Source organism: Rhinichthys klamathensis, unplaced genomic scaffold (genome assembly GCF_029890125.1).
Source record: "Rhinichthys klamathensis goyatoka isolate OS25496 unplaced genomic scaffold, OSU_Roscu_1.1 h1tg000121l_1, whole genome shotgun sequence".
Lineage (NCBI taxonomy): Eukaryota > Metazoa > Chordata > Actinopteri > Cypriniformes > Leuciscidae > Rhinichthys > Rhinichthys klamathensis.
Window position 1 is genome coordinate 2,779,391 of NW_026606658.1, and position 27,840 is coordinate 2,807,230.

Sequence of the window (27,840 nt, forward strand, 5' to 3'; positions counted from 1 at the left end):
CTTTAACATGACATATGGATCAGCAGACACTAATGAGAGGGCAGTGGCCAGCTGAATCTCCACGGTAACAAAAGAGGCTGGGACATCTGGAGTCAGCCACACACAGACTCCTGGAGAGTTTTGGGGAAGAGGGGGTCGTCAGATGTCCGCCTGCAATGGGTGGACTGGATAACAAATATGGCTGTGGGCAGATGAATGAAATGTCAATTTAACCCTCTGAGGCTTGGTAGTTTTTTGTCAGTGTGAGTAAATGATCAGTACAAAGAATCCATGTTTGCACAGCTCGTGTAAAAAAAAAATATATTGTTTTATTTCCTTTTCATATTTATCAAAAACTGTACAGATGACATTCATTTAAGTGAAATAATGAAATTAAATGGTTTATTTCAATTTTGTAGCTATTGTGTTGTAGGCAACTATGTACAACCTGATTTAAATTAGAGCAGCTTATAGAATCCTCATAACAGCAAGAAGTTCTTTCTCTGGCTATGTAATTGTTCCACTTTTTTTTTTTTTTATGATAACTTTTGATTTTGTTAAACCATTTTCTGTACTTTTTCTCTGAGCAATTATTTTTTAGAGTTCCCATCTCAAAAGCATTATAATTATTATTTTTTTATATATACAGTAGTGGCCAAAAAGTGATGTCCGGGGTGGCGATATTTGTTTTTAATGACCCTACAAGTTTGATTAAACTTTCAGCATGTGTTATATATATCATATTTTAAATATTACAAAGGATTAGTTATTAATTATACAAAATCTTAATTTTTTTATAATATTTGATTATAGTGCCAAGATGTTGTCACGGTTGAAGGGAGTGGGTTGAAGACTCAAAGTCCAAAGGCTCCAATACAAACGATTTACTTAAAGTTTACTCATAGGTACATACAGGCAGGATAACACAACCACACTCTAAACACAAATATGAACAAAGTTACATAAGCGAGAACCGACAAAGACTATCTGAACAGAAGGAAACTAAATACAGATGAACACTAACGGGGTGAGGACAGGTGACACAGATGATGATGACGATGAACGGGTGGGTAATTGAGGGAGCGAGTTCAGGTGTGGAGACACGAGGGATTCTGGGAAGTGTAGTGAAGACGAAAACAGGATGGTGCAGACGATGACTGTAACAGATGTTAATTTTCTCAGTTCATCCCTGTTTTAAGTTTACAGGACATACACCCAAAAGCTGTATTTTGTAGTGTTCTTATCTCATAATAAAATATTTGTTCTATTTGTGTAACTCCAATCCAAAATATTTGTAACTGCTTAGATGAGTAAAAAAAAAAAGAAGAAAAGATTGGCAGCACTCTGTCCTAACACCATGGAGTAACTTTGTTATTCTTGGTTGATTTCTCATATTCATCTTCCAAGCATATTCCTGGCACAATGCCAAATTCTGTCAAATGCTTCTTTAAACCGGTTCCCAATCCTTGTCTATTTGTCTCCCATATTTCTTAAATATTATGCATTTCCTCATGAGTTTTATACATTTATCTGAGTATTTAAGTATTTATAAGTATGTATTAAGTCTATTATAAATAACTTGTTATATGAAGTCCATATTTTATTGCTTAAATGCATTACATTTGACGTTACTTGCCCATATCTTAAAACATTAATAGAGTTCGGTGTAAAATCTTACTCATATCTCTTTCAATAAACTGATTCAGTCTAATCCACTGATCCAGTTTTCATATTCTTCCATTTTGAATTGCTATCATTATCCATCCATACTAATACTGACCTAATCTGTGCTGCATTTAATACACCAAATTGGCAACTGCCATTTCATCCTTTTAAGTATTTTATTTTAAAACCTTTAGCTTAAATCTTGGTTTCTTTTCATTGCAGAAATTCTCTAAAACTCCATAATGATGATCCAAATGTTTTGGTATTACAGCTTTTGAATAATTTATTTTTGTTCAGTCCCTCTTGAATTCATTCTTTTTACAAGTGCTCTATTCTTATTTAAATTTATTTATATATGGATATGCTTCAATGCTGTAAATTCAATCTCTTAATTTAAGACCTTTTTATTCTTATTATTTAAAGCTCTGTAGATAAAGCCGATATCTATAGTGATAATGGATCCTCTTGTCTTGTTTCTTTCAATATTTAAAATACTTCCAAAATATTTCCATTAGCCCTCACTCTTATGTCAGCTTGTTTATACATCCCTTTATCATTGTAAACCTTTGTAGAAAGCCAAAGACCTCACTCATTTAAAAGAAAAAAGGGCCATAACAACCTATCAAATGCCTTTTTAGAATGTCTCAGCATTTGTTGCTTTTTTCTCATTCTGGAATATTTTAAGTGTTCATCACTTTTTTATTTTTAATAACAATGGGTTGCAAATCACATTTTAGAGGATTGACTTATGACACAAATTGTATAGCATACATGAAATCAATTAATGAGGTACATAAAGTGACAGTCAGGAACCAGTTAAAAAATTATATTTTGTCATCATTTACTCACACTCAAGTCGTTCCGAACCTGTATGATGTTCTACTACTGTATACACAAAATAAAATATATTGAAACTGTTATTGTCCATACATTGAAAGTCACCAGGGTCCAAAACAACAGTGGACTACATTGAATGGACAAAAAAATATATATATTTCCAAATATTTCCTTTTGTTATTTTTCGCCAAAGAAACTAAGTTATGCAGGTTTGAAACGATGAGGGTGAGTAAATGATGAGAGTTATTGGTGAACTGTCCCTTTGAGAAAGTTAGACAGTAGACAGAAGGGGTTGATGATGCAATTGTGTGTATTTGCAGTGCTAGATTAATTACAAATTACATGACAAAAATGTATTACTTAGATTACTTTGATTAATTAGATTACTCATTTTAGGTAATGTATTCTGACTACTTTTTGGGTTACGTTTTAGATTACTTTTGACCTAACTCGTTTATCACATTGATTTGAATAGGATAATATTCTACCATATTAATACAGAAATACAAAGAGAAAGAAAATATATTCCATTCTTTGTTATCAACAACATGAAGTGCATTAAATATTACATCAGGGTTTCGCAGACTGGGGTTCATGAAGGAACTGCAGGGGTTCGTGAGTTTAGTAAAAAGCTATTAAGTAATTAGATCATAATAAATAAATAATAAATATAATCAATACATAATTTTAACATTTACTAAAAATAATTAAAAATATTTGTTTACCTGTCATGTGACCTTTAACCAACATTAGAGATTTTAAGTTTAAGGGATCAGTCAGGCTCCACCATCACCCAATCACAGAGACCGCTATCACCTGAATGCTAATCACCCGCACCTGCACGTCATTCATGATCACCTGCACCTGTCATATTGTCTGGTCTCGTTTAAGTAAGGACACTTACCTCCAGTATAGTGTATGTTACGTTTACTGTTTCGTCTACCTGCATCCTCTGTGTTTTCCTGGCCTTCCGTGGATTCCTCGTCTTCTCTCTTGTACAATGGCTACTTACTTCTTTCCCATCTTCTGTGTGTGCACCAGCGGCCATCATCCACAACCTCCTCATTCATCTACAACACAAAGGAACTGTCAGTATCTTATTCATCATTCCTGTTTGTCAACGTCAGTGATACATACCTGTGTATGTATCAGTTAGATGCAGTTGCAGCGATTTCCCACCGAAAGAGCTAAGATCACCTTCATTCTCTCCCTGCTGAAGGGGCAAGCGCTCCACTGGGCACAAACCATCAGGAACCAGAATGGACCTGTCACACAGACCCTGACTAATTTCACCACTCATTTCCGCAATATCTTTGAGACTCTGAGGGCAAAACTTCATTCGCTGAGCAATTGTACCATCTCAATCAAGGAAAGATGTCTGTTTCTGATTATGCCCTCAAGTTCAGGACTTTAGCAGCAGCCAGTGGATGGATTGAGCGCTCGCTCCTCACCGCCTACCAGCAGGGTTTGAATCCAACGTTGCGACTGCATCTCACAGCATATAACGACATGCTCGGTCTTGAACGGTTCATTCGTCTCTCCATCCAAACCAACCGTCGTATGCTACCCTGTTTGGACGAGCTACGGGCTGGCCTTCACCCTCAAACCTTCGCCAACCAGAGGATACCAGTTCTCCAGAACCAGAATCCATGCAACTGGACAGTGCTCGTCTCACCCACACCGAACGACAGAGGCGGCTGTGGTGCTGGAGGCCATTACATCACTGCATGTCCGATCCGTCCACCAAGACCCATGGTGAGTGTCATACATTCTGCATCTGTCAATATGCAACCTCTCACCACTGAAGTCCTCCTTACTGCTTCCCACATCTCTCTTCCAGTACACGCCCTCCTCGACTCTGGGTCAGCAGGAAACTTCATCTCCGATTCCCTCTGCCAGCTCAACCTTAAGAAGAGGTCCTTCGAAACCCATTATCAGGTCCACTCGATAATGGCAAACCTCAACAATAAGCATGTTCGATTCATTGTGGGACCCATCCAGTTGCTAGTGGGACAGTTGCATACCGAATCCATCTCCTTTCTGGTTCTGGAGAATTCCACCGCTGGTATCATCTTAGGGCGCCCATGGCTAGTGCAACACGACCCCAATCTTTCCTGGACAACGGGGGAAGTCCTGAAGTGGGGCGATAGCTGTTTTCCAGCATGCTTCCCTCATCTACCTCAACCTGTGATGCTTCCTGTCAACTCCACCTCCATTCAAAGTCCTGCAGAACAGCAATCGATTGACATCCCAGCCTGCTTCGCCCCCTTCAGTGACGTATTCTGCCCCAAACGGGCGTCGTCTTTGCCTCCACACCAGCCATGGGACTGCGCCATCGACCTCCTTCCGGATGAGCCAGTGCCCCACAGTAATATATATATTCCAGAACAGAAGGCCATGGAGGAATATGTCGAAGAGGCTCTACAACAGGGCTATATCCGCCCTTCCACTTCCCCTGCTGCTTCAAGCTTTTTCTTTGCGGCAAAGAAGGACGGAGGCTTGCGGCCCTGTATAGATTATAGTGCACTCAACAACATCACTCAAATTCCGTTATCCACTTGCCCTCATCCCAGCAGCCCTGGAACAACTTCGTGGAGCAGCCGTGTTCACCAAGTTGGACCTCCGCAGTGTGTATAACCTCATCCGGATACGTGAGGGGGACTAGTGGAGGACTGCCTTCGTGACCCCTACAGGGCACTACGAATACCTGGTCATGCCGTATGGGTTAGTAAACACCCCCTCCGTATTCCAGGATTTAATGCAAGAGGTGCTCCGGGACTTCCTTCATCGATTTGTGATCGTCTACATAGACGATATTCTGATATATTCCCGGACCCTGGCCGAATATTGCCAACATGTTGCGGAGGTCCTTCAACGCCTCAGAAAATGCTCCCATCAAGCCACTTTGCAACTCCTAGGCTATAACATCAGTGAACACTGCATCCAGATAGACGAGGGGAAGGTAAATTCTGTTCGAAACTGGCCAACACCTTCAACCATTAGGGAACTCCAACGTTTCCTCAGATTTGCAAACTTCTATCGCTGCTTCATCCACAATTACAGCTCCATAACCTCTACGTTAACCAACCTCCTCAAGAACAAGCCCAAGTCTCTGTCCTGGACATCAAACACCACCCAAGCTTTCCAAAGCCTCAAGGACTTATTCACCAGCGCACCACTCCTGATTCATCCAGACCCTAACAAGCCATTCATCATAGAGGTCGATGCATCCACCACCGGGGTCGGAGCGGTGCTATCTCAGCAGCAGGGGATTCCAGCACATCTCCATCCATGCGCCTTCCTTTCTAAGAAACTATCCCCAGCAGAGATAAACTACGACATCGGTAACAGGGAACTGCTTGCCATCAAGCTCGTGTTGATGAATGGTGACATTGGTTGGAGGGTGCTAAGGAGAAGTTTACCGTACTCACTAATCACAAGAATCTCCAATATCTCCGGGATGCCAAGCGAATCAACCCCAGACAGGCAAGATGGGCTTTATTCTGCACCCGTTTCCATTTCAGCATCTCCTATCGTCCAGGTACAAAGAACCTCAAGGCGGATGCCCTATCCTGTCTCCATACTTCTGAGGAAAGATCTGAAGAGCCTGAGCCCATCTTGAAATTGTTGTGTGCCCCATCCAATTGTCCATACACCAGCAACTCTCCTCCTCCAATGTCTCCGATCCATCTAACCGGGGTGTCCTCCAGATTGCACCTATGTCCCCAGATCACAACGTACCAACCTCACTCACTCGGCACATTCATCCCTGGGCACTGGCCATCCAGGGGCCAACCTTACACTCTGGTGGCCCAATATGGCCAGGGACTTGAGAAGGTTTGTCCAAGGATGTCCAGATTGCGGCATCTCCAAGAACCCACGCCATCTTCCATCCGGCAAACTCCTCCCTTTGTACGTACCACGACGCCCCTGGTCACACCTGGGAGTAGATTTCGTCACCGACCTACCACCATCAGAGGGTAACGCATGCATACTAGTCATAGTAGACCGATTTTCTAAATCCTGCCGCTTAATTCCTGCCACTGGACTCACTCCCTTCCAGTGCGTGCTCGGTTACCAGCCTCCACTGTTCCCGTGGTCCGGGGAATCATCCAACGTCCCCTCTATACCATTGGTTCTGAGAGAGTGAGAGGGTCTAGGACGAGGCAAATCACCACCTGCAGAGAGCAGTGCGCAGACAGAGGATCCAAGCGGACACCCAGAGACCCGAAAAACCTGCCTACCAGCCGGGACAGAAGGTTTGGCTTTCCACACAGGACATCAAGCTGCGCCTCCCCTGCAAGAAACTGAGTCCCAGATACATTGGTCCCTTCACCATCACCGACAGATCAACTCGGTCACTTACAGTTACCTTCACACTACAGAATCCACCCTTCATTTCACGTCTCACTACTTAAAACTTATCACTCACCTGTCAGGGATCAGTCAGGCTCCACCATCACCCAATCACAGAGATCGCTATCACCTGAATACTAATCACCCGCACCTGCACGTCATTCATGATCACCTGCACCTGCACATCATCATCTCATCACCACAGGCAGCATATAAGCACACACATCACTCTGGCATTGTCTGGTCTCGTTTGAGTAAAGACTCTCATTTACGTTCATCACTTACCTCCAGTATAGTGTATGTTACGTTTACTGTTTCGTCTACCTGCATCCTCCGTGTCTTCTTCGTCTCCCTGGCCTTCCGTCGATTCCTCGTCTTCTCTCTCGTACAGCGGCTACTTACCTCTTTCCCATCTTCTGTGTATGCACCAGCTGCCATCATCCATCTAAAACACAAAGGAACTGTCAGTATCTCATTCATCATTCCTGTTTGTCAACGTCAGTGATGCATACCTGTTTTATGTCTGTATACCCACCGATCTCAAATAAACTTCATCCTTGTTGTGAATCTCTGTTCCATAACACTGTGAACCTTTTTATTATTATTAATAATTGGCTTAATGCAACACTATGGAACTTTTCAACCTTCATAATATATTTCCAAGACCCTTGTGATGGTACATCGACTTACAATAGGTTAAATGACATGTCTGCCATAGCCTGACTGGTCTGTATCGCTTTTACTCGCACTATGTAACTTGGGGTTTCGGGTGGTAACCCGAGCACAAAAAGTACTACAAAATTCGACTGCTTTACGGCATACGTCACTTCCCCCACCACTTCCTCAAATTGTCTATGGCCATTGCAGACATCCCAAGTCTATAGCGTCTCCCTGATGCCCGCAAATGAGTTCAAATCCGCCGGAATCTAGAGCGCGCATGCGAGACAGAACATACTGCGCGCATAACATACATAGCGCGAGCACGGCAGAGAGGGAGAGAGTAAGAGACCTTGTGAGTGTGCCTCACGAAAGCTAGTCAAGCTAGATTTTAAGCTAATAAATTAATATATTAGGGCAAAGAGATTCACCTGAAAAAAGTTGGGGGATCCCTGCATTGCATGTAAATATAAAATGATGTGAATTTGCACAGTTTAATGTGTTTGAAAGACAAAAGCCTTCCAAAGACAGTAATGTATGGTTAAATGACTCACTGAGTGATAACTCAAAATAATAATTTATTTTTGCCAGGAGCTGATTGGATATGCAATGTTGAGAAAACACTTCTTAGTGAAATTAGTTCTATAAATTCAGTGATCAAATGTTGTGTGGGTCTCTATTTTCAGTGATGGGCACGTGACTAGTGGCTGTCTGTGTGTGCAATTCCACAAACCTGGAAGACCTTATGAACGTATACAAGCAGTAGACTTTTTAAGGAAAATTTAAAATATAGCAAAGAAGTAGAATCAATGAATTATGAATAATTTACTGCTATTGAGAGTAACATTTAATCATGTAATCAATAGAAAAGTAACTGTTGTCTGATTACGAGTATTTTAAAATGTAATATAATCTAATTACAAGTATAGGCTACTTAATTTTTGGAATCTGATTACGTAACCCAGATTACATGTAATCAGTCACTACCCACAAACATGTGTATTTGTGCATGCTGATGCATGTGATGGATGGGGAAATTGGTGTGATTTTAGTGGCAAAGTCATCTTAGTGGCAAAAAGTGTCCCAGTCAACCTGAATTCACTCTTTGTCTGTATGTATGTGTGTATTCACAGGAAGAGGCAGCAACCGGGGGTTCGATTATTAGCTAATGTAAAGTGAAAATGACGAAGTGTGTAAGGATACATGCTTCACAATGATACACAATTTCTAATTCAATATATTACATTCCAAAGCATAATATGGAACCTTATCCTTTCTTTCCCATAATGTGTCAAATAATTTTATATCAACTTGGATTCTAAGCATTTTAATTCAAAGGGGTAAAAACTAAGTTTTAATTTAATAGTTTTTGCTCACCACAGCTGCATTTATTTGATCCAAAATAAAAATAAAGATATGAAAAAAGTCATATTGTGAAATATTAATACAATTTTAAAATAAGTGTATTCTATTTTAATATTATTATTTATATTCTATTTTATACTAATTTTAATTTAATTTATTCCTATGATGGCAAAGCTGCGTTATCAGCATCATTACTCCAGTCTTCAGTGTCACATGATCCTTCAGAAATCATTCTAATATGCTGATTTGGTCCAAAAGAACAGCATTTATTTGAAATGGAAATATTTTTGTAATATATTTTGTAATATTATAAATGTTTACTTCCACTTTTGCTCCATTTAATGTGTCCTTGCTGGATAAAAGTATTAATTTCTTTCTTTTCTTTCTAAAACTTTTAAATAGTTTACCTCAAACTTTTTTGTTCTGTAAGTACCTTATAGTACACACGGAACTTACCACCTCTATATGCTCATAATATAATAGTGATTTCAGTTTCTAAGTGGTGAACCACTGTGTTATACAGTGTTACAACTCACCCCACTTTATAACCATTCCTGGTCTACCATATTGTAAGAGAAGGGAGAAGCAAGAGAAGGTATAAAATGACTGCGATCCATGCTTGGGATAATCAGATACAAACTATAATTTAAGTGAGAAGTGCCATTTAGTGTAATTACTTTAGCACTGCATTTTATTTACTTTTTCCTTTCATTTTACATTTAGCCTTTTTTCACAGTCATCAATATGATGTGTCAATTAAATAATAGAACATTTTGATGATTAAAATATAGGCTTAGAAACATTTTTCTGCTTGGTGAGCTTCATTTTGTAAGACTTACTTTATACCATTCAGTCCTTTCCATCTTAAAAACATATCATTACACTCCCTTGGTAAATGTGCTTTTTCTTTTTACCAAACAAGCTTACTTGTGGAGCCTTGTGATTACTAAACTGGAACAACAGGGCTTCCTTGAGAGCTCATGATCAAAGGACATCCCATTTTCTGCTTGATTGTGGCTTCCGCTTGGAAGAGGAAGATCCAGACAGACTGGTGAAGTAACAGGAGCGTTCAGCTGTCTGAAGTGCGCTCATAGCTTCCATCTAGTGGTCATGTCTCTCCTCTGATGTGTAGTTTGACGACGCTCTCAGCATCTCTTTCTGCATTTACACATGACTGGAACATCTCTATGATGTAACATTAGTATGTTGTAACATACCTTAAATGGCTACATCAGAAAAAGAAAAGAAATGTATAGCAGATAACCTAACCCTAACCCTTTCCATTAACACCACCCCCTGGTTTCACAGACCAGACTTTATCCTAGTCCCAGACTAAAATGCGTGTTTGAGCAGTTTTAACTTTAACTAAGTTTTTGTATCAAGATGCACACCAGTAATGCTTTTTTTAAGGCACGTTTATAAAAGCCTCTTAAATGCCCTAATTGAACTAAATCCTAATCCTGGCTTAATCTAAGGCCAGTTTGTGAAGACACTAATGTGGTAGCCTATTAAGAAGTGTCATATGAAGTTTTAGGTAATGTCTGGTCAGCCTGTTCTATTAATATTTTCTTGTTTGGAATTACTCTAAGTGAGATGATATTTTTACTTTAGTTTCTGGAATAGCAAGCAATAATATTTATTATGCGTGCATATGGCTATATTCTGCAGTGCTATGTTAAATGTCTTGAATGAACCATATTTCTAAATTGCTTTGCAATGTGTAAGAAATGGAAAACATCCTTTAATTATTATTATTTATTTTGTAATACCTTGTCTTTTCAGGTACTAGACAGATTTATTTTGGTCCAGCATGTTAAATTCGACAGAACCGATATACAGGTTTCAAATGCCTTTTATAAATTGATATATACTTGTTAATGCCTTCTATTAAAACGCACATGCTTAAGTTTCTTTACAGCAGGTTAAATAATCGTATGCTGTAGTAAAAGTATTCAAGAAAGAGTCTGAAGGGACTACGCAATTGTGTAATCTTGTCTGCCACAAGGTGGCGCTACAGCTCGGTTTGAACTATAAGACTACCTGGACAGCGCTATTCACGTAAACAGACGGAATTTGTACTTTCAGATAATAAGCGAATTTCACTTCATTGAAGGGGATTTCATTTGTGGGTCCGTGGGAACGTTCCAAAAGAACGTGAACAACTGAATCCCTTCACGAAGGGCCCTTCCACAGGTCCGTTAGCAAAGAGAACATGCAATGGTTACTTCAAGGAAGTAATTAAATCATTTATGGTCATGTTCTGCCCCTCAGAGTAAGTAGGGCATAGGGATGCTCACTTCCGATTTGAATTTGCCCAATCTGTAGCCTACTATTCTACTTATGTATACTTGAACAGTTTAAAAGTACTGCATCCCTGATATTAGAACAGGGGGACCCATCTTAAAAAATGAAAACCAATCATTTGAATGCAAATCGAGTTTATTTATACACCAAATACTTATAAGAACATGTAATGAAATACATTAATATTTCAAACCATTCAGAGTTAAGTTTTGTGACAATTGTCCACATGACAACAGGGACAAAGGGACAGTTCACCTAAGAATGAAAATTATATCATTTACACACCCCCATGTGACCTCGTAATTTACGTTGGGAATACAAAAAGAGATGTTAGGCAGAATGTTGGTCCCTTTTAATTGCAGCTTTTCATTCCTGTCAATCCCCAACATTTAGTTTAACTGAACATCTCTTTTTGTGCTCCATAGAAAACCAAGTCTAAAAGTTTTATTTCTGACTCTGAGTGAACTGCCCCATCAATTACGATTGTAAGGGTCATTAAGCTATCATCTTTATGACAGTAAAACAGTACAAGTTTATCAATGCGAATGTTGAAAAATATCCGAATGCAAAAAAACAGCGGGGACTCCTCCATGTTGCAGACATGAACGGCACACAAAGTACGGCCTATGTTATGTGGGTTGTTAAGCTCAATATTTACAAAGTAATTTTTTTTTTCCAGAAACAACGATACAGCCTTCAATGAAATCATCGCACCGCGTTAAATTTGTTTTTGTAGAAGAATGTTTTCACGGTGAACATAAAGCTATAGCTAGCTAGCTCGGGCTTTCACTTCAATCTATAGTTACGCAACTACGCTTCCTTTCTGCCCTGTAAACCCGCCCAAGTACACAAGCACAGACTCCATGTTTGTTCATCGCACCGCCACTGTACCCGCCATAAACTAAATGATCCCTCAAAAAATGTATATCTATTTGGTATTATTTCTAAGCACGGATGTGATTTAAATTAGGAAACCAATTCAGATCTTGACCTAACACTCGATTCTCGTTCAAGAATAATGATATTTTGACTATTAACGCACTAAGATTTAAAGCTCTTTGGAGAACCAATACCTTATATTTTTTTTAACCAAAATTGTATCGCCTAAATTTCCAGATAACGTTACATGTGGGATCGACCGAGTCGATTTGGACTTGATACATAATATCAACATAAGCTCTTACTTTATTATCCGATTAGCTTTGTTGAGATGACCGTAATAAACAAACTCTTTTCGGCTATAAACACCTTGCCGTATTAAGCAATATATGTGATTATTCAATCGGAAACTAATTGGAGAACCTATGTATTTTGTAATGCAAGTTAGGTAAGTTACATACGTAACGTAACCATCCAAGCTCTATGTGCTAACAGGCTAACATGGACGTGATACAAGCAACACATGATCGGTTAAAAAGGCACATCTACGGTCTGAAACGATACAAAGACAAGAGCAAGATAAGCGAAAATAGCTTTTTAAACCTAAAACTGGTTAATCATAAATGTTCGTGCACATTACTGTCTTCTGTATTTCTCGCGTCAATATTAACATACATCTAATAGACAAAATCACGTATAAAACATGTGATTGAATAAGAGCCATTTCAAAAACGTTGTGCTTTTACTTCCAAGTGTCTACACTGTAACCTTAATCCACGAGTATTTAGCCGAACAATGTTTCATATTTACCCTAATGTAATCCCATTTACTCAAATATACAAACATACATTGACATTTTAATGGTAGAAAATAACATTTTAAAGAAAATGTGCCATAACCGTTTAAACGGGTGGCGTTTAATTTTCCCATTCCACAAAGGCTGGCGGCTAACAAGCTAGCAAAAGCTCACAACAGTCGCTAGGTAACATCATGTTACATTACTACAATTTGACTACACTACACTTGCGAGAATAAGGTCCATATCAAATGAAATAATTTACGAATCATGGACGTCCGCCTGTTTATATGAAAACTAGTAACAAGAAACCTTAAGCTAGCGCCTTTCTGTGGAACAACATGGCCTGGATGTACAAATCTATTTTTATTTTATTTTACAGTGACCTGCTATAATGTAAATATTCTCCAAATAGCTTTGAAAACATCAAATATTTAAATCTACGACGTTTCTCGAGTGTTTTTACATTAAAAATGTGCTGTCCGAAGACCCAGGCTTTCAGCGGTGTTTCCAGCTGATCATACCGAGAAAGGCGCATGTCGTCCAGCCATTGTTTTTACTCGACCTCGTGGATTGTTGCATTTTCCCGTAGAACACAAATACAGCAAGATAAATCATAATAAATAGTTCGGGAAATATTAACAAATGTTAAAAATAAGAGAAAGTTAATAATATGGATTACATAAAAATCATATTTAAAACAAAAATAATGGTGTTAATCCTCGACGGTAGGCGCAGGCCTCTCACACGAGCTTCTTTTCCAGCACTCTTAGCTGATCCAGAGCGAGACGGACGAAACAGCACTGGTTTTTTTTATTTTTGCTCAGAGGGTGAAAAAATACCAGTCGGGTAAAATCGGCAATGCTCGTAAAGAAGGCGGGCGGTAAGAAAGTTATTTTACCGCCGTAAAGCGTTGGTTGCAATTGGCCAAATGCTCTCTGCTCATGAATATTGAGAAAACGTTTGGCGAATAAGGTTTCATATTGCCGAATATTATTTAATATTCATGTATTAAGCGTCCACGGATCCGCCCTTGGTTTATACGGACCTATGAAATCTCTTCATATGGTATTTCCCGCCTCCACCTACATGGGATTCGCAGGACCCAAAAGCGCACAACTCCATTGGTTCTGCGTCAATTTGAATGAATTATTTATATGCTGCAGTCTCACGGCCAATCGACGCTCAGAAACATGGATCCATAACCCGCCCTCTGACTGTTCAGCCCCTGCCAAGTAGGCTGTGTAAACCTGTAGCAAAGCATCCAGTCTATATAAAGACGTGTGAGAGCAATCTTCTCTCAGATGCGCTTAGAGCGCACTGGCGTATATATCGGGGAAAGGGAAGGGGATTGCCGGTAGCTACAATAGCTAGTATATAAACACAAATTTTAAAGCACATTGAGTAGCAAGACACGGTGGTCACTGGGAAACCGCCATCGGACAAGTTCCGGTCACCATTGGGTGCCAGGAGAGTCTTGGTGGCGTTTCAGAGGTGTTCCTTCTTACAAAGCGGCGTGCCGGGGGAGGACGCGTCTCTTTGAATAGACAGGATGCACGGACCGCCTTCCAGCGACAGCGCATGCCCATTGCGCCTCATCAAGAGAGTGCAATTCGGCGTCCTCAGCCCAGATGAACTTGTAGGTTTTGCTCTTGGGAAGGGGTATTCTCTTACTTCTTTGAGTATTATTGTATTACTCAAATCATCATCGTGTTAAAATCCTATTAAATACGGATATTAACATACAGTGTCTTCTGTGAGCCTGTGTTTTGCTAACTTAGCCGGCTAGCCACTTCTGCCTCCTAGTAAGAGCATGTGTTTAGAAAGTTGAACAAACACTACACAAGAGTCCTACTTTTACAATTAGCATCACGACACGGAAAGCCTTGTTTGAAGTTATTTAATTTTAACTCGTTGTAATGTTTATTGTTTGTTTACTTTATTTGACCATTTTGGAGTCACATGGTAGACCCCGAGTTTCTCCCAAGTTTCCACATTGTTCCCTGTGTCTCCCTTTCTGGCAATAAAATATGTGAAGTTTTATATTACATTCCTATTCATGATTCATTTATTTAAACCGCTCAAATACATTCATTTAATGAAGTGCACTTGTGTTTTACAATAAATGTAGGACTAATAGCATTTTCTGTGATTCTTATGAGCCACCAATGAAGAGTAACTGTTTTTTAGTGTTTTCAGTAATGTCATCCTTTTCATAACCTTTTAAACCTCGTTTCTGCTGAAATATTTTACCATGAATGCAGCTGAGAAGACACTTCATTTTGTGGTTGATGTATGTTTTATGGATGCAAAGTATTTTATTATGGAAAGCCATTATTATGGAATTATTAAACCGCTTTGTTTACGTTTCAAACTGACATTTTAAGTGTAATTGGTGAATTTTGCATCTAAAACCATTGCTTATTTTAAACCTGCTCTTGTGTTACTCAAACGTTATTAGAGAATGTATTTGTTTTTACCAATGTTTCATCACTGTTGTGAAAATGCAAGACATTTTAATTGCCATTTCCGTTATCGTTTCAGAAACGAATGTCCGTTACTGAAGGGGGCATCAAGTACCCTGAGACCACAGAGGGAGGACGCCCTAAACTGGGGGGACTCATGGACCCCCGGCAAGGGGTAATTGAGAGGTCAGGCAGATGCCAGACGTGTGCAGGTATATTAATAAATTAGATTTTATCCTCTGTTGCGTAGTATTTGTTTTTGGTTAATTTTAAACACTTAAGCACACACAATGCATAACAGAAAGAGCTTTATTTAATTGCTGTCGTTTAGGTAACATGACTGAGTGCCCTGGTCATTTTGGTCACATTGAGCTGGCTAAGCCAGTCTTTCATGTTGGCTTCATCACAAAGATTATGAAGGTCCTCCGCTGTGTGTGTTTCTTCTGTTCAAAGCTCCTTGTGGACTCGGTATGCCGTATTTTTTATTTGCCTTTTGTTTGAGATTTAATTGTTACAATGTTCCTTACTGTATGGTTAACTTTTAATTTTGTTTTACCCAGAACAATCCAAAAATCAAAGACATCTTGACCAAGTCGAAGGGGCAGCCACGGAAGCGTCTGACCCATGTTTATGACCTCTGTAAAGGCAAAAACATTTGTGAGGGTGGAGAGGAGATGGACAACAAGTTTGGAGTGGAGCAGCAGGAGACAGAAGAAGACCTCACCAAAGAGAAGGTACAGAACTGATAATTCTCTAATCATTAAATGCTTTCCTGTGTATTTAAAGCTCACTGGTTTCATGGTTTTTAAAACAAAAATGATTTTCATCTTTACATTTCAAGGGTCACGGAGGTTGTGGCAGATACCAGCCACGTATCCGACGCTCTGGCCTGGAGCTGTATGCTGAGTGGAAGCATGTGAATGAAGACTCTCAGGAGAAGAAGATTCTCCTCAGCCCTGAACGTGTGCATGAGATCTTCAAACGCATTTCAGATGAAGAGGACATGATCCTGGGCATGGACCCCAAATACGCCCGTCCTGAGTGGATGATTGTCACAGTTTTGCCTGTGCCCCCTCTTGCTGTGAGACCGGCTGTGGTCATGCAGGGCTCTGCTAGAAACCAGGTTAGCATTTCTTCTTGAACAGTGGGGGAAAAAAAGTCTGATGTATTGCAGAGGTATTATACTGATGGCTGTTAGATTTTTCAATTGTACGCTCTTTTCCCCCTAGGATGATTTAACACACAAGTTGGCTGACATTGTGAAGATCAATAACCAGCTGAAGCGAAATGAGCAGAGTGGAGCTGCAGCTCATGTTATAGCAGAGGATGTCAAGCTGCTTCAGTTCCATGTGGCCACCATGGTGGACAATGAACTGCCAGGTCTACCTAGGGTAAGGTTTACACTATACCTTAGATATTTATTTAGATATAAATACAGGCTTATGCCAAAATTTTATGAGCAGCAACAATTATATGCTTATTAACCGTATTAGAGATATTAATTCAGTGATACTTTATTATTTTATTAATAACTATTATAAATTATTGAGAATAAAAGTGAACGATTACATTTTTAAAATGTTGATTATTATTAAATATGTATTGAAATTAAGTATAAATAAAATACTAATTTAATTCCATGGTTATTCAAGCCTCGAGTCTGTCTACAGACAAAATAAAACTGCTGCATGACACGACACTGTTGTAGCCAATCAAAATATATTTGATATTTAGTCTTTTGAACCAATGAGAGTTAACAGTAGAAGGTGAAGACTTAGACTGTACTGTCATTTGCTCTTGTCTCAGGCAATGCAAAAGTCTGGTCGCCCACTAAAATCCCTCAAGCAGAGGCTAAAGGGTAAGGAAGGACGTGTCAGAGGTAATCTGATGGGGAAGCGTGTAGACTTCTCTGCACGAACTGTCATTACGCCTGACCCCAACCTGCAGATCGACCAGGTGGGAGTTCCCCGGTCCATTGCTGCAAACATGACCTTCCCTGAGATCGTCACACCCTTTAACATTGACAGGTATTATTAGGAGTTCTTATATTCAAATGAATACACATCTTACAAAATATTCACACTCCGTTACTTCGCAACCCTGTGCTCTCAATTCTTTTTCCTAATCTTTTATTTTTCCCCCATTCATTTTATAGACTCCAAGAGCTTGTGAGGAGAGGTAACAGTCAGTATCCTGGAGCCAAATATATCGTCCGTGACAATGGGGACAGAATTGACCTGAGATTCCACCCTAAACCAAGTGACCTTCACCTTCAGATTGGATACAAAGTTAGTCTCTTGCCTTGGTTCATGTTAGAATATAATCTAATTTGCGGTTAAAGTGAGCACAGTATCTGAAATACTTGTGTTTTTTTTCTAGGTTGAACGACACATGTGTGATGGGGACATTATTGTGTTCAACAGACAGCCAACACTCCACAAAATGTCTATGATGGGGCATAGAGTACGAATCTTGCCTTGGTCAACATTTCGACTCAACCTCAGGTATGCTAAATTTCTAAGACTTGATCTGTCACATTGTTTATAGATTGATACATGTGTAGTAGGGATCCTCATAATTAACTGGTTAACCAACAATAAGAATACACCTATAAAATTGAGTTAGTCACATTTAAGTCACATTTTATTATTACATTAGGTAAAACACCAGTAAATAAAGGAAAATGTTTACAAACACTATAAAGATAGATATAGGCTATTTTAGTTCCCCTCACTCCACAACAAATCCTTTCAATTTAACAGTATTCAGAACAGAACAAGAATGAAAAATAAAAGCTATGAACTTCAAGCCAAAACAAATTAATTTAAAGAGAAACCGAAACTCGCGTTAGGCTCATGTCACATACCCCTCGCATTCAGCACAAATCTAAATGTTTCCATATTTGCAATGTATTTGGATGCTGAACTATTATGTAAACTAGGCTTTGTACTTCACTCGCATTCCATTATCGATGTTAACCATCACGCTGTCACGGGCGGTGGTCATGCTGAACGCCACAGATTGTACTACAGAGTATTTAAATTGAGCATTAACTTATGTTTGGTTGAGTTTTTTATTTCGGTAATAAACAGAATGTGATGTCAAATTAGCAATAATAGAACCATTATGTTGTGTGTGCGCAATGCGTCTGGGTGATCACTTGAATTGTTTCCTTATAACAGTGGAAACGTCTCAATACTCATTTGGCCATACAGATAAGAGTAAGACTTAAAGAATTAAAGGGTAAAACTGTAAAAAGTTTACTTTTATTTCTTTACATTCATAAAAATAAAAAAACATTGCTTTTGTAAAATAAAGAAAACAATCTGGATGCGCTTTCTGCCGTCTCTTGTTTCCTTTGAATGAACTTGTTTTTGGAGCGTGTCACAAATTAACTGAAACTCTGTATATAACTTTCGTTTTGTTAATCTGTTAATTTAAGTAAAATATATATTTAGCGTATTATATATATATATATATATATATGATTTTAATCTGTTTTTCTCCATTCACAGACGCGCTGCAGGTGCGTGATGTGACGATAAACCCTCATGTTCTGTTCTTTATGCTGCTATTTGCGCATGTAAAACTTAAACCCCTGGAAATCTAAACCTGAAAATTTAAAGGTGCTCTAAGTGATGTCACGTGTTTTTTAGGCTGAAACATTTTTTGTCACATACAGCAAACATCTCCTCACTATCCGCTAGCTGCCTGTCCCCTGAACACACTGTTAAAAAAAAAAAAGCTCCACAAATGGCAACAAAAACAAACTGGTCCAACCTGGACCACGAAACATAACAAACAGTGTTCCAGCCAATAACCGACAAGAATGATTTGGGGATGGGGGTTAGTCAGGGGCGTAATTTGTGGGGGGGATGGGGGGGATATAACCCCCCCAATATTTAAATCTATGCATTACAACCCCCCCATTATTTATACCATGATCACAATATCAGGAGGCATACCCAAACTTCAACCCCCCCAATGTTCAAACCAAATCTACGCCCTTGGGGTTAGTGCTTGTGCAACGGGAGGGAACGGGAGGAGGGAGGGTCGAGCTAGCCTCCGTTTTGTTTGACAATACTTCGAACGTCAACAAGAAGTGACGTCACCCAACATCGCTTAGAGCACCTTTAACAATCTTGTCGGTTAATGATTGGTTAACGAGCTTTAGTTGTCGGTTAGGGAAAAAAAACTAAATTAACATCCCCAATGAGTAGGTACTTTATCGATTTGGAATGCGCTACATTATAATTGCGGAAACAAATCGTTATAGAAACAGTTACTGCTCATGTTTAGCAGCATTTTTCTAATATAAGGGTTTTTGGTTTTATGAAGATGACACAGATTTTAAAAATGAAAATCCTTTTTACTTCTAGTGTTACGACCCCATACAACGCTGACTTCGACGGAGATGAGATGAATCTGCACTTGCCGCAATCTCTGGAGACCCGTGCTGAGATCCAGGAGCTGGCTATGGTGCCTCGCATGATTGTCACACCACAGTCCAACAGACCCGTCATGGGTATTGTGCAGGACACACTGACAGCTGTGCGCAAGTTCACCAAGAGAGATGTCTTTTTAGAGAGGGTGCGTTTACAAAACGTTGGGACCAAACTATGAATTTAATGAGCTGGATGTACAAGTACATGAGATTAATCCTTTTGTGTGCTTTGTTTTAGGGTGAGGTGATGAACCTCCTCATGTTTCTCTCTACATGGGATGGCAAAGTGCCCCAACCGGCTATATTGAAGCCTCGACCCCTCTGGACGGGCAAACAGATCTTCAGCCTGATCATCCCTGGGCACATCAATGCCATCCGCACACACAGCACTCACCCTGATGAAGAGGACAGCGGCCCTTATAAACACATCTCACCTGGAGACACTAAGGTGCAGTAGTGCAGCCCCAAACCTGGACATACTTAAGCAAAAATTAAATCTATATATTTTCCTTATCCAATTTGTTTTGCAGGTAATTGTGGAGAACGGTGAGCTGATCATGGGGATCCTGTGTAAGAAGTCACTGGGAACCTCAGCTGGCTCTCTTGTCCATATCTCATACCTTGAGATGGGGCATGACATCACACGACTCTTCTACTCCAACATCCAGACCGTCGTCAACAACTGGCTGCTCATTGAAGGTTAAAAAAAAAGAAATAATATTTGCACAGTTACAAAAACTGCTTTAATCACTAAGTCACTTGCTTAAATCTATTCTTAGTTTATTTACCATCTCATCTGCTGCAGGTCACTCTATTGGTATTGGAGACTCCATTGCTGATAAGGCTACATATCAGGACATTCAGAACACTATTAAGAAAGCCAAACAGGATGTGATAGAGGTGAGTTGGCATATTATGTGTAACTAATATCATGGCTGTCATAAGGCTCTCGTACATGAACGCAGTCATGCATGTTGACTTTTTCTTTTTTTTTTCTCACAGGTCATTGAGAAAGCCCACAACAATGAGTTGGAGCCCACCCCAGGTAACACTCTGAGACAGACCTTTGAGAACCAGGTCAACCGCATTCTGAACGATGCTCGAGACAAGACTGGATCCTCTGCCCAGAAATCACTGTCAGAGTACAACAATTTCAAATCCATGGTGGTAGCTGGCTCAAAAGGCTCTAAAATTAACATTTCTCAGGTGAGTGAAGACAGTTGATGGTTAAATTAAAGTGTCTTTAAATTAATTTAAGATTCGGTCTAAACCAGAAAATTGACTTTATTCAAAAAATTTACATCCAAACATGGTAATGTCAGGTTTCACACAATTTGATCAATCTCTATATTGTTTTTCCCTCTTCACCCCTAAGGTTATTGCTGTAGTGGGGCAGCAGAACGTTGAGGGTAAGCGAATCCCTTTCGGTTTCAAACACCGCACCCTCCCTCACTTCATTAAAGATGATTATGGTCCAGAAAGTAGAGGCTTCGTGGAAAACTCCTATTTGGCTGGTCTCACACCAACTGAGTTTTTCTTTCACGCCATGGGAGGAAGAGAGGGTCTGATCGACACAGCTGTCAAAACTGCTGAGACAGGTAATGAAAAGGCACATGGACTGAGCAGCTATTGGGGGCTAAGCCTAAATGGACAAGAAACTAGTATTACTATTTTAAGTTCAGATTACAAGTATGATGTGTTGTGCAAAATTGCCACCAGTTTTGCCTTGGTTAAAGGTTGAAATTGTATTTATAGCTTTTGATCTTTTTTTTTTTTTTTCAGGTTATATTCAGCGTCGTCTGATCAAGTCTATGGAGTCGGTTATGGTAAAGTATGATGCTACAGTCAGAAACTCAATCAATCAAGTTGTCCAGCTGAGGTATGGAGAGGATGGGCTGGCAGGAGAGGCCGTAGAGTTCCAAAACATGGCCACACTTAAGCCATCCAACAAAGCCTTTGAGAAGAAGTGAGTGCTTTTTTTGTGCTCATTGAAATGTTTCCAGGAATGTTAAAAGATTGCCAATAGTTTGAGCTAAATATTATAATAAGTAAAACTATAATAATCCAAATCAACAAGGACAATGCCAATAGACAGGTGACTGACTAATGTCATTGATTCAACTTTCCACCTCTTTCTTTAATCGCACAGGTTCAGGTTTGACTGCACCAACGAACGAGCTCTTCGCCGCACTCTACAGGAAGATGTGGTGAAAGATGTGATGACCAATGCCCATGTCCAGAGTGCTCTAGAGAAAGAGTTTGAAAAGATGAGGGAAGACCGAGAGATCCTGAGGGCCATTTTCCCCACAGGAGACAGCAAGGTCTGTCCCTTGAGAATAACCTTTTTAAGCATCATCAATATCATATGTCCATAGACCCAAACTGACATGCCTCCCATAGGTGGTACTACCGTGCAATCTGGCCAGAATGATCTGGAATGCTCAGAAGATTTTCCGCATCAATCCTCGGACACCAACTGACCTTAACCCAGTACGAGTAGTTGAAGGTGGGTTAAACACTGACAAGATTTGTACAAGGGTCTGTAGTTAGGATGCCTAAATACAATCCCTTCAATTTATTATTTTAACAGGCATATAAGATTTGTGTTTGAGTGGGTCTCCCGGCTAAATAAAGACTGCTGCTTGTGGCGTAGGGTTGGGCCGATGGACGATATCATCGTCCATCGTGATGGCTGACAGACATCACGATGTTTAGCCGATGTCCCCCCCCCCCCCCCCCATGCTTGGCACGTGATTCACCACAGCCAAAATAGTGCTGTATGACAGATTTAGCGCTTTTATTTCTAAATATTAACAAACTTGCTTACCATGTCATAAACTCTTCTATTCCGATTCTCAAATATGTGTAAGTGAGTTTGTTTTGTAGTTTAAAAAACCTTTATAAGTTATCTTGATCTGTAACGTGAGATGGGCGCCGTGTTTGGGCCACAGTTCAGAGATTCCTGTCTGTTGGATTTAAGTTATAACAGTGCGTGAATTCATCAGTTTCTCCCGAAATACATGAAAGTAAGTGGCCGGTGAACTGAAAATAGTTGACTTGATAGTTATTTACACTGTCTCTGATATGAACTTACCTTTTAATATAAGCCAAGTTATTCTTCCTTATCATTATAGTTGCACCACCCTTTACATTTGTAGTCCACAGCAGTGCATTTGTGGCCTTGTAATGATCATGCATTAATATTTTCCTCTGATTTTATTTTTGTAGGAGTTCAAGAGTTGAGTAAGAAGCTGGTTATTGTAAATGGTGAAGACCAGTTAAGTAGGCAAGCCCAGGAAAATGCCACTCTGCTGTTCAACATCCACCTGCGCTCCACCCTCTGCTCTAAGAGAATGACTGAGGAGTTCCGTCTTAGCACAGAGGCTTTTGATTGGCTGCTGGGAGAGATCGAGACCAAATTTAACCAATCCATTGTAAGTAATGCTTGCTGAGTGCAGTTGAATCTCTTCACCTGAATAAATAATGAAATGGAGAGTAATAACATCTTATCAATTAGATCAGTTTTTTTACAAGTGGGCTCATTGGCTGAATTGACACCGTTTTCCTCAGGCTCACCCTGGTGAGATGGTAGGTGCTCTGGCTGCCCAGTCTTTGGGAGAGCCTGCTACTCAGATGACCCTGAACACATTCCACTACGCCGGTGTGTCCGCCAAAAACGTCACTCTCGGTGTGCCTCGTCTCAAAGAACTTATCAACATCTCCAAGCGACCCAAGACCCCCTCCCTGACCGTCTTTCTCTTGGGCCAAGCGGCCCGTGACGCAGAGAGGGCCAAAGATATCCTGTGTCGGTTGGAGCACACAACCCTGCGCAAGGTCACTGCCAACACGGCCATTTATTATGACCCCAACCCACAGAACACAGTGGTGACTGAAGATCAGGAGTGGGTCAACGTGTACTATGAGATGCCTGACTTCGATGTGACCCGCATTTCACCCTGGCTGCTGCGTATTGAACTTGACCGCAAACACATGACTGACCGCAAGCTAACTATGGAGCAAATTGCAGAGAAGATCAATGCAGGTGGGCTTGAGATTATAATTGAATAAGTGCATGTTTATACATAGAAATTGAAGTACTACCTCAAAGTCCATCAAACTTTAATCCTTGTCCATCACCTAGGATTTGGTGATGACCTAAACTGCATCTTCAATGATGACAATGCTGAGAAACTGGTATTGCGAATCCGCATCATGAATAGTGATGAGAACAAGTTTCAAGAGGTAATTTGAACTTTCTGGTGTGCACACATAGCTTGCCTCTTCTCTCTATATTGAATCCTAAATGTTGGATCTTGTGTCCAGGATGAGGAGGTAGTGGATAAGATGGATGACGATGTCTTCCTTCGCTGCATTGAATCCAACATGCTGACAGACATGACCCTGCAAGGCATTGAGCAGATCAGCAAGGTATTTTTCCCTTTTCAACAGTATAAGTTCACTTTAGTGCAGACTATTACCTGCCAGGCCATGTGGCAGTGTAGGCATGCTTCAGAGGGTGGATGGTGACTAATGGGGAGTGCTAATTGGTAACTTCGTGCATTATAAAATGACTTCAGATGGCCATGAGATTGGAGCTTAATTTCTTTAACTCTCTGCACTTGTAGGTGTACATGCATCTTCCACAGACAGACAACAAGAAGAAAATCATCATCACAGAAGAGGGAGAATTCAAAGCCCTACAAGAGTGGATCCTGGAAACAGATGGAGTCAGTCTCATGAGGGTCCTCAGTGAGAAGGACGTGGACCCTGTCAGGACCACCTCCAATGACATTGTGGAGATTTTCACTGTAAGAATTGTTTAATAGTCTAACCCCCGGTTTCACAGACAAGGTTTAAGATTAGTCCCAGACTAAAATGCACGTTTGAGGATTTATTTTTTATTTATTTTTTTTAACTGAAAGCAACTTGCACTGACATATCTTTTTTCTAAGGCATGTTTATAAAAGTTACTTAAATATCCTATTTGAACTATGGCCTAATTCTGGCTTAATCTAAGCCCTGTTTGTGAAACCAGGTCTAAAGGTTGTAACCTATTAAGTCTTCAGAAATCAAATTCAGAAATGTCTGCTCTTCACCTGCAGGTTCTTGGTATTGAGGCTGTGCGTAAGGCACTGGAAAGAGAGTTGTACCATGTCATCTCTTTTGACGGTTCTTACGTTAACTACCGCCATCTTGCCTTGCTGTGTGACACAATGACCTGCAGGGGTCACTTGATGGCTATCACTCGTCACGGTATCAACAGGCAGGACACTGGACCGCTAATGAAGTGCTCTTTTGAAGAGACGGTGAGCTTAATAATTGGCCCCATTTAACATCCCAGTAAAGATGGTCTTGTAAAGAACTTGATGTTTAATTTTGTCCCTCTCTTTCTATAGGTGGATGTGTTGATGGAAGCTTCTTCACATGGTGAATGTGACCCAATGAAGGGAGTGTCTGAGAACATCATGCTGGGACAGCTTGCTCCTGCAGGCACTGGCTGCTTTGACCTGCTGTTGGATGCTGAAAAGTGCAAGTATGGCATGGAGATCCCCACCAACATCCCTGGTATCAGTGTCGCAGGACGTAAGTCAAACTCTTTCCCTTGTTTAATTGTTTTATAGCTTTATATTGAGCCAATACTCATTTGTCCCCAAATGTAAACCTTTGATTAACCATTGCTTTTTCCATTCCAGCCACAGGCATGTTCTTTGGCTCTGCCCCCAGCCCTATGAGTGGCATGTCTCCAGCCATGACTCCGTGGAACACAGGAGCCACTCCTGCGTATGGTGCCTGGTCTCCTAGTGTTGGTGAGTGAAGAAATGCTACATGAAGTTTTGTTTTACAGCCACCCTTATTCACTGAGTTATCTTGTATAGGTTTACAGACTATTTCATGCTGTTTTAAAAAATATATATATATATATACAGGAAGTGGAATGACTCCAGGTGCTGCAGGCTTCTCTCCCAGCGCTGCATCCGATGCCAGTGGCTTCTCACCCGGCTATTCTCCTGCCTGGTCCCCTACTCCTGGTTCTCCTGGATCACCTGGACCAGCTAGCCCTTATATCCCCTCACCAGGTTACTCCACTGTCCATTTTTGTCTTGTTCTGTTTTTAAGAATAATAAATGTTGTTTACTTGGTTGTTTTAGTTGGTTGCAAACAACTGTTCTCTTATGCACATCTTTTTCCTTCTTTCAGGAGCCTTGTCTCCCAATTACTCTCCAACCTCTCCTGCCTACGAGCCTCGTTCTCCTGGTGGATACACCCCTCAGAGCCCTGGCTACTCTCCGACATCTCCATCGTACTCGCCAACTTCACCGTCTTATTCTCCCACCAGCCCGAACTACAGCCCCACATCTCCGTCTTACTCGCCCACATCACCCTCCTACTCTCCAACTTCGCCATCTTATTCTCCAACATCTCCAAGCTACTCCCCAACTTCGCCCTCTTATTCTCCGACTTCACCTTCTTACTCTCCCACTTCACCTTCTTATTCTCCCACTTCACCTTCTTACTCCCCGACTTCACCATCCTACTCTCCAACATCCCCCAGCTACAGCCCCACGTCTCCATCTTATTCCCCCACCTCCCCGTCTTATTCCCCAACCTCCCCGTCTTACTCTCCCACCTCTCCAAGCTACTCCCCAACCTCCCCGTCCTATTCCCCAACATCTCCGAGCTACAGCCCCACTTCGCCCAACTACACACCCACCTCACCCAGTTACTCTCCAACCTCCCCATCTTACAGTCCCACCTCACCATCCTACTCCCCCACCTCTCCCAATTACACCCCAACCAGCCCCAATTATTCCCCCACCTCTCCTTCATACTCCCCCACTTCACCGTCCTACTCTCCATCCAGTCCGCGCTACACCCCGCAATCTCCCACCTACACCCCGAGCTCGCCCTCTTACAGCCCGAGCTCTCCATCCTATTCCCCCACCTCTCCAAAATACACCCCCACCTCCCCCTCTTATAGTCCCAGCTCTCCTGAATATACCCCAACATCCCCCAAATATTCCCCCACTTCCCCAAAGTACTCACCCACTTCACCCAAATACACTCCCACCTCTCCAACCTACTCTCCAACTACACCCAAGTACAGCCCTACTTCCCCTACTTACTCTCCAACCTCTCCCACCTACACCCCAACCAGCCCCAAATATTCTCCCACCTCTCCAACTTACTCCCCAACTTCTCCAAAATACTCTCCTACATCTCCTACCTACTCTCCAACTAGTCCCAAGGGCTCCACTTACAGCCCCACTTCTCCCGGCTACAGCCCCACCTCTCCGACCTACAGCCCAGCCATCAGCCCTGACGATAGCGATGAAGAAAATAACTAAAGCTGGTTGGTGCCAGGGTTCATGCTACTTCCCTGATAGGCACTCAGACCCTGGAATAAAGACTGAAGGAAAGCCACTCAGCTGGGGTCGTTGTGATTTACAGGGAAGGCTGAGGAACCTGGGATCCCACATGTGACATTTTTTTGATTTTTTTCTTTTTGGACTTCTTGAACTGTTCTTAAATAGCCTCACTAAACAGGCTTCAGTGGTTGCATCTGTTATATCAGAGGTTTGAACTATAAGCCAAACAAGGCTGCCTTTGTATAGACCGTTTTGGTCGCTCTAAGTTTAGAGGGAGAACTGTAACTCAAAATTGAGGGAAAGATGCAGGAGGTTGACTGTTTTGGAAGAGAAAGATCATTCATAGTCCTTTTTCCATTGTCATTTCTATCTCCCTTACTTTTTCTCTAAAATTCAGTGTTGGATATTAAGGAAATCTAAGAAGTATTGCCAAAAGCCTTCAAACAGAAAACAGTGGATTGTATCTGAAAAGTTTCTAAATGAAATCTTGAAAAATCTCTATAACATAAATAGAAGGGGGGGGGGGGGGGACTGACCTTTCTCACATTTTATAGCTTTTTTTTTTTTCTCTTCTGTGTAAATAAGCGCTTGTTTCCAGGTCAGAACTGTTTAAATATTAATGTTGATTTGTCTAATTTGAGTTTACTCATAAAAAGTTATTTCTGAAGAAACAGGTGGTTGGAAGTGGCTGTTTATTAGAAACGTGTTGAAGCTGACACGCATTGT

General features: G+C 40.8%; 2 protein-coding genes across 2 annotated transcripts in view; both read left to right on the forward strand.

Annotated features, from left to right (window-relative positions):
• The window catches only part of capgb (capping protein (actin filament), gelsolin-like b), a 71,320-nt gene that overhangs the window by 26,972 nt on the left and 16,508 nt on the right, over positions 1–27,840 (forward strand). The window lies entirely within an intron of this gene.
• polr2a (RNA polymerase II subunit A) lies at positions 14,131–27,637 on the forward strand. Its single transcript, XM_056255519.1, has 28 exons — positions 14,131–14,477; positions 15,383–15,515; positions 15,635–15,771; positions 15,864–16,037; positions 16,145–16,426; positions 16,533–16,694; positions 17,110–17,330; positions 17,459–17,591; positions 17,683–17,807; positions 19,683–19,893; positions 19,986–20,195; positions 20,278–20,446; positions 20,553–20,647; positions 20,750–20,953; positions 21,123–21,345; positions 21,530–21,713; positions 21,897–22,068; positions 22,148–22,253; positions 22,976–23,181; positions 23,318–23,789; positions 23,889–23,989; positions 24,071–24,175; positions 24,373–24,555; positions 24,850–25,053; positions 25,144–25,330; positions 25,441–25,554; positions 25,675–25,824; positions 25,946–27,637. The coding sequence occupies exons 1-28, from the start codon at positions 14,391–14,393 to the stop codon at positions 27,091–27,093; spliced, it is 5,898 nt and encodes a 1,965-aa protein (XP_056111494.1). The 5' UTR covers positions 14,131–14,390; the 3' UTR covers positions 27,094–27,637.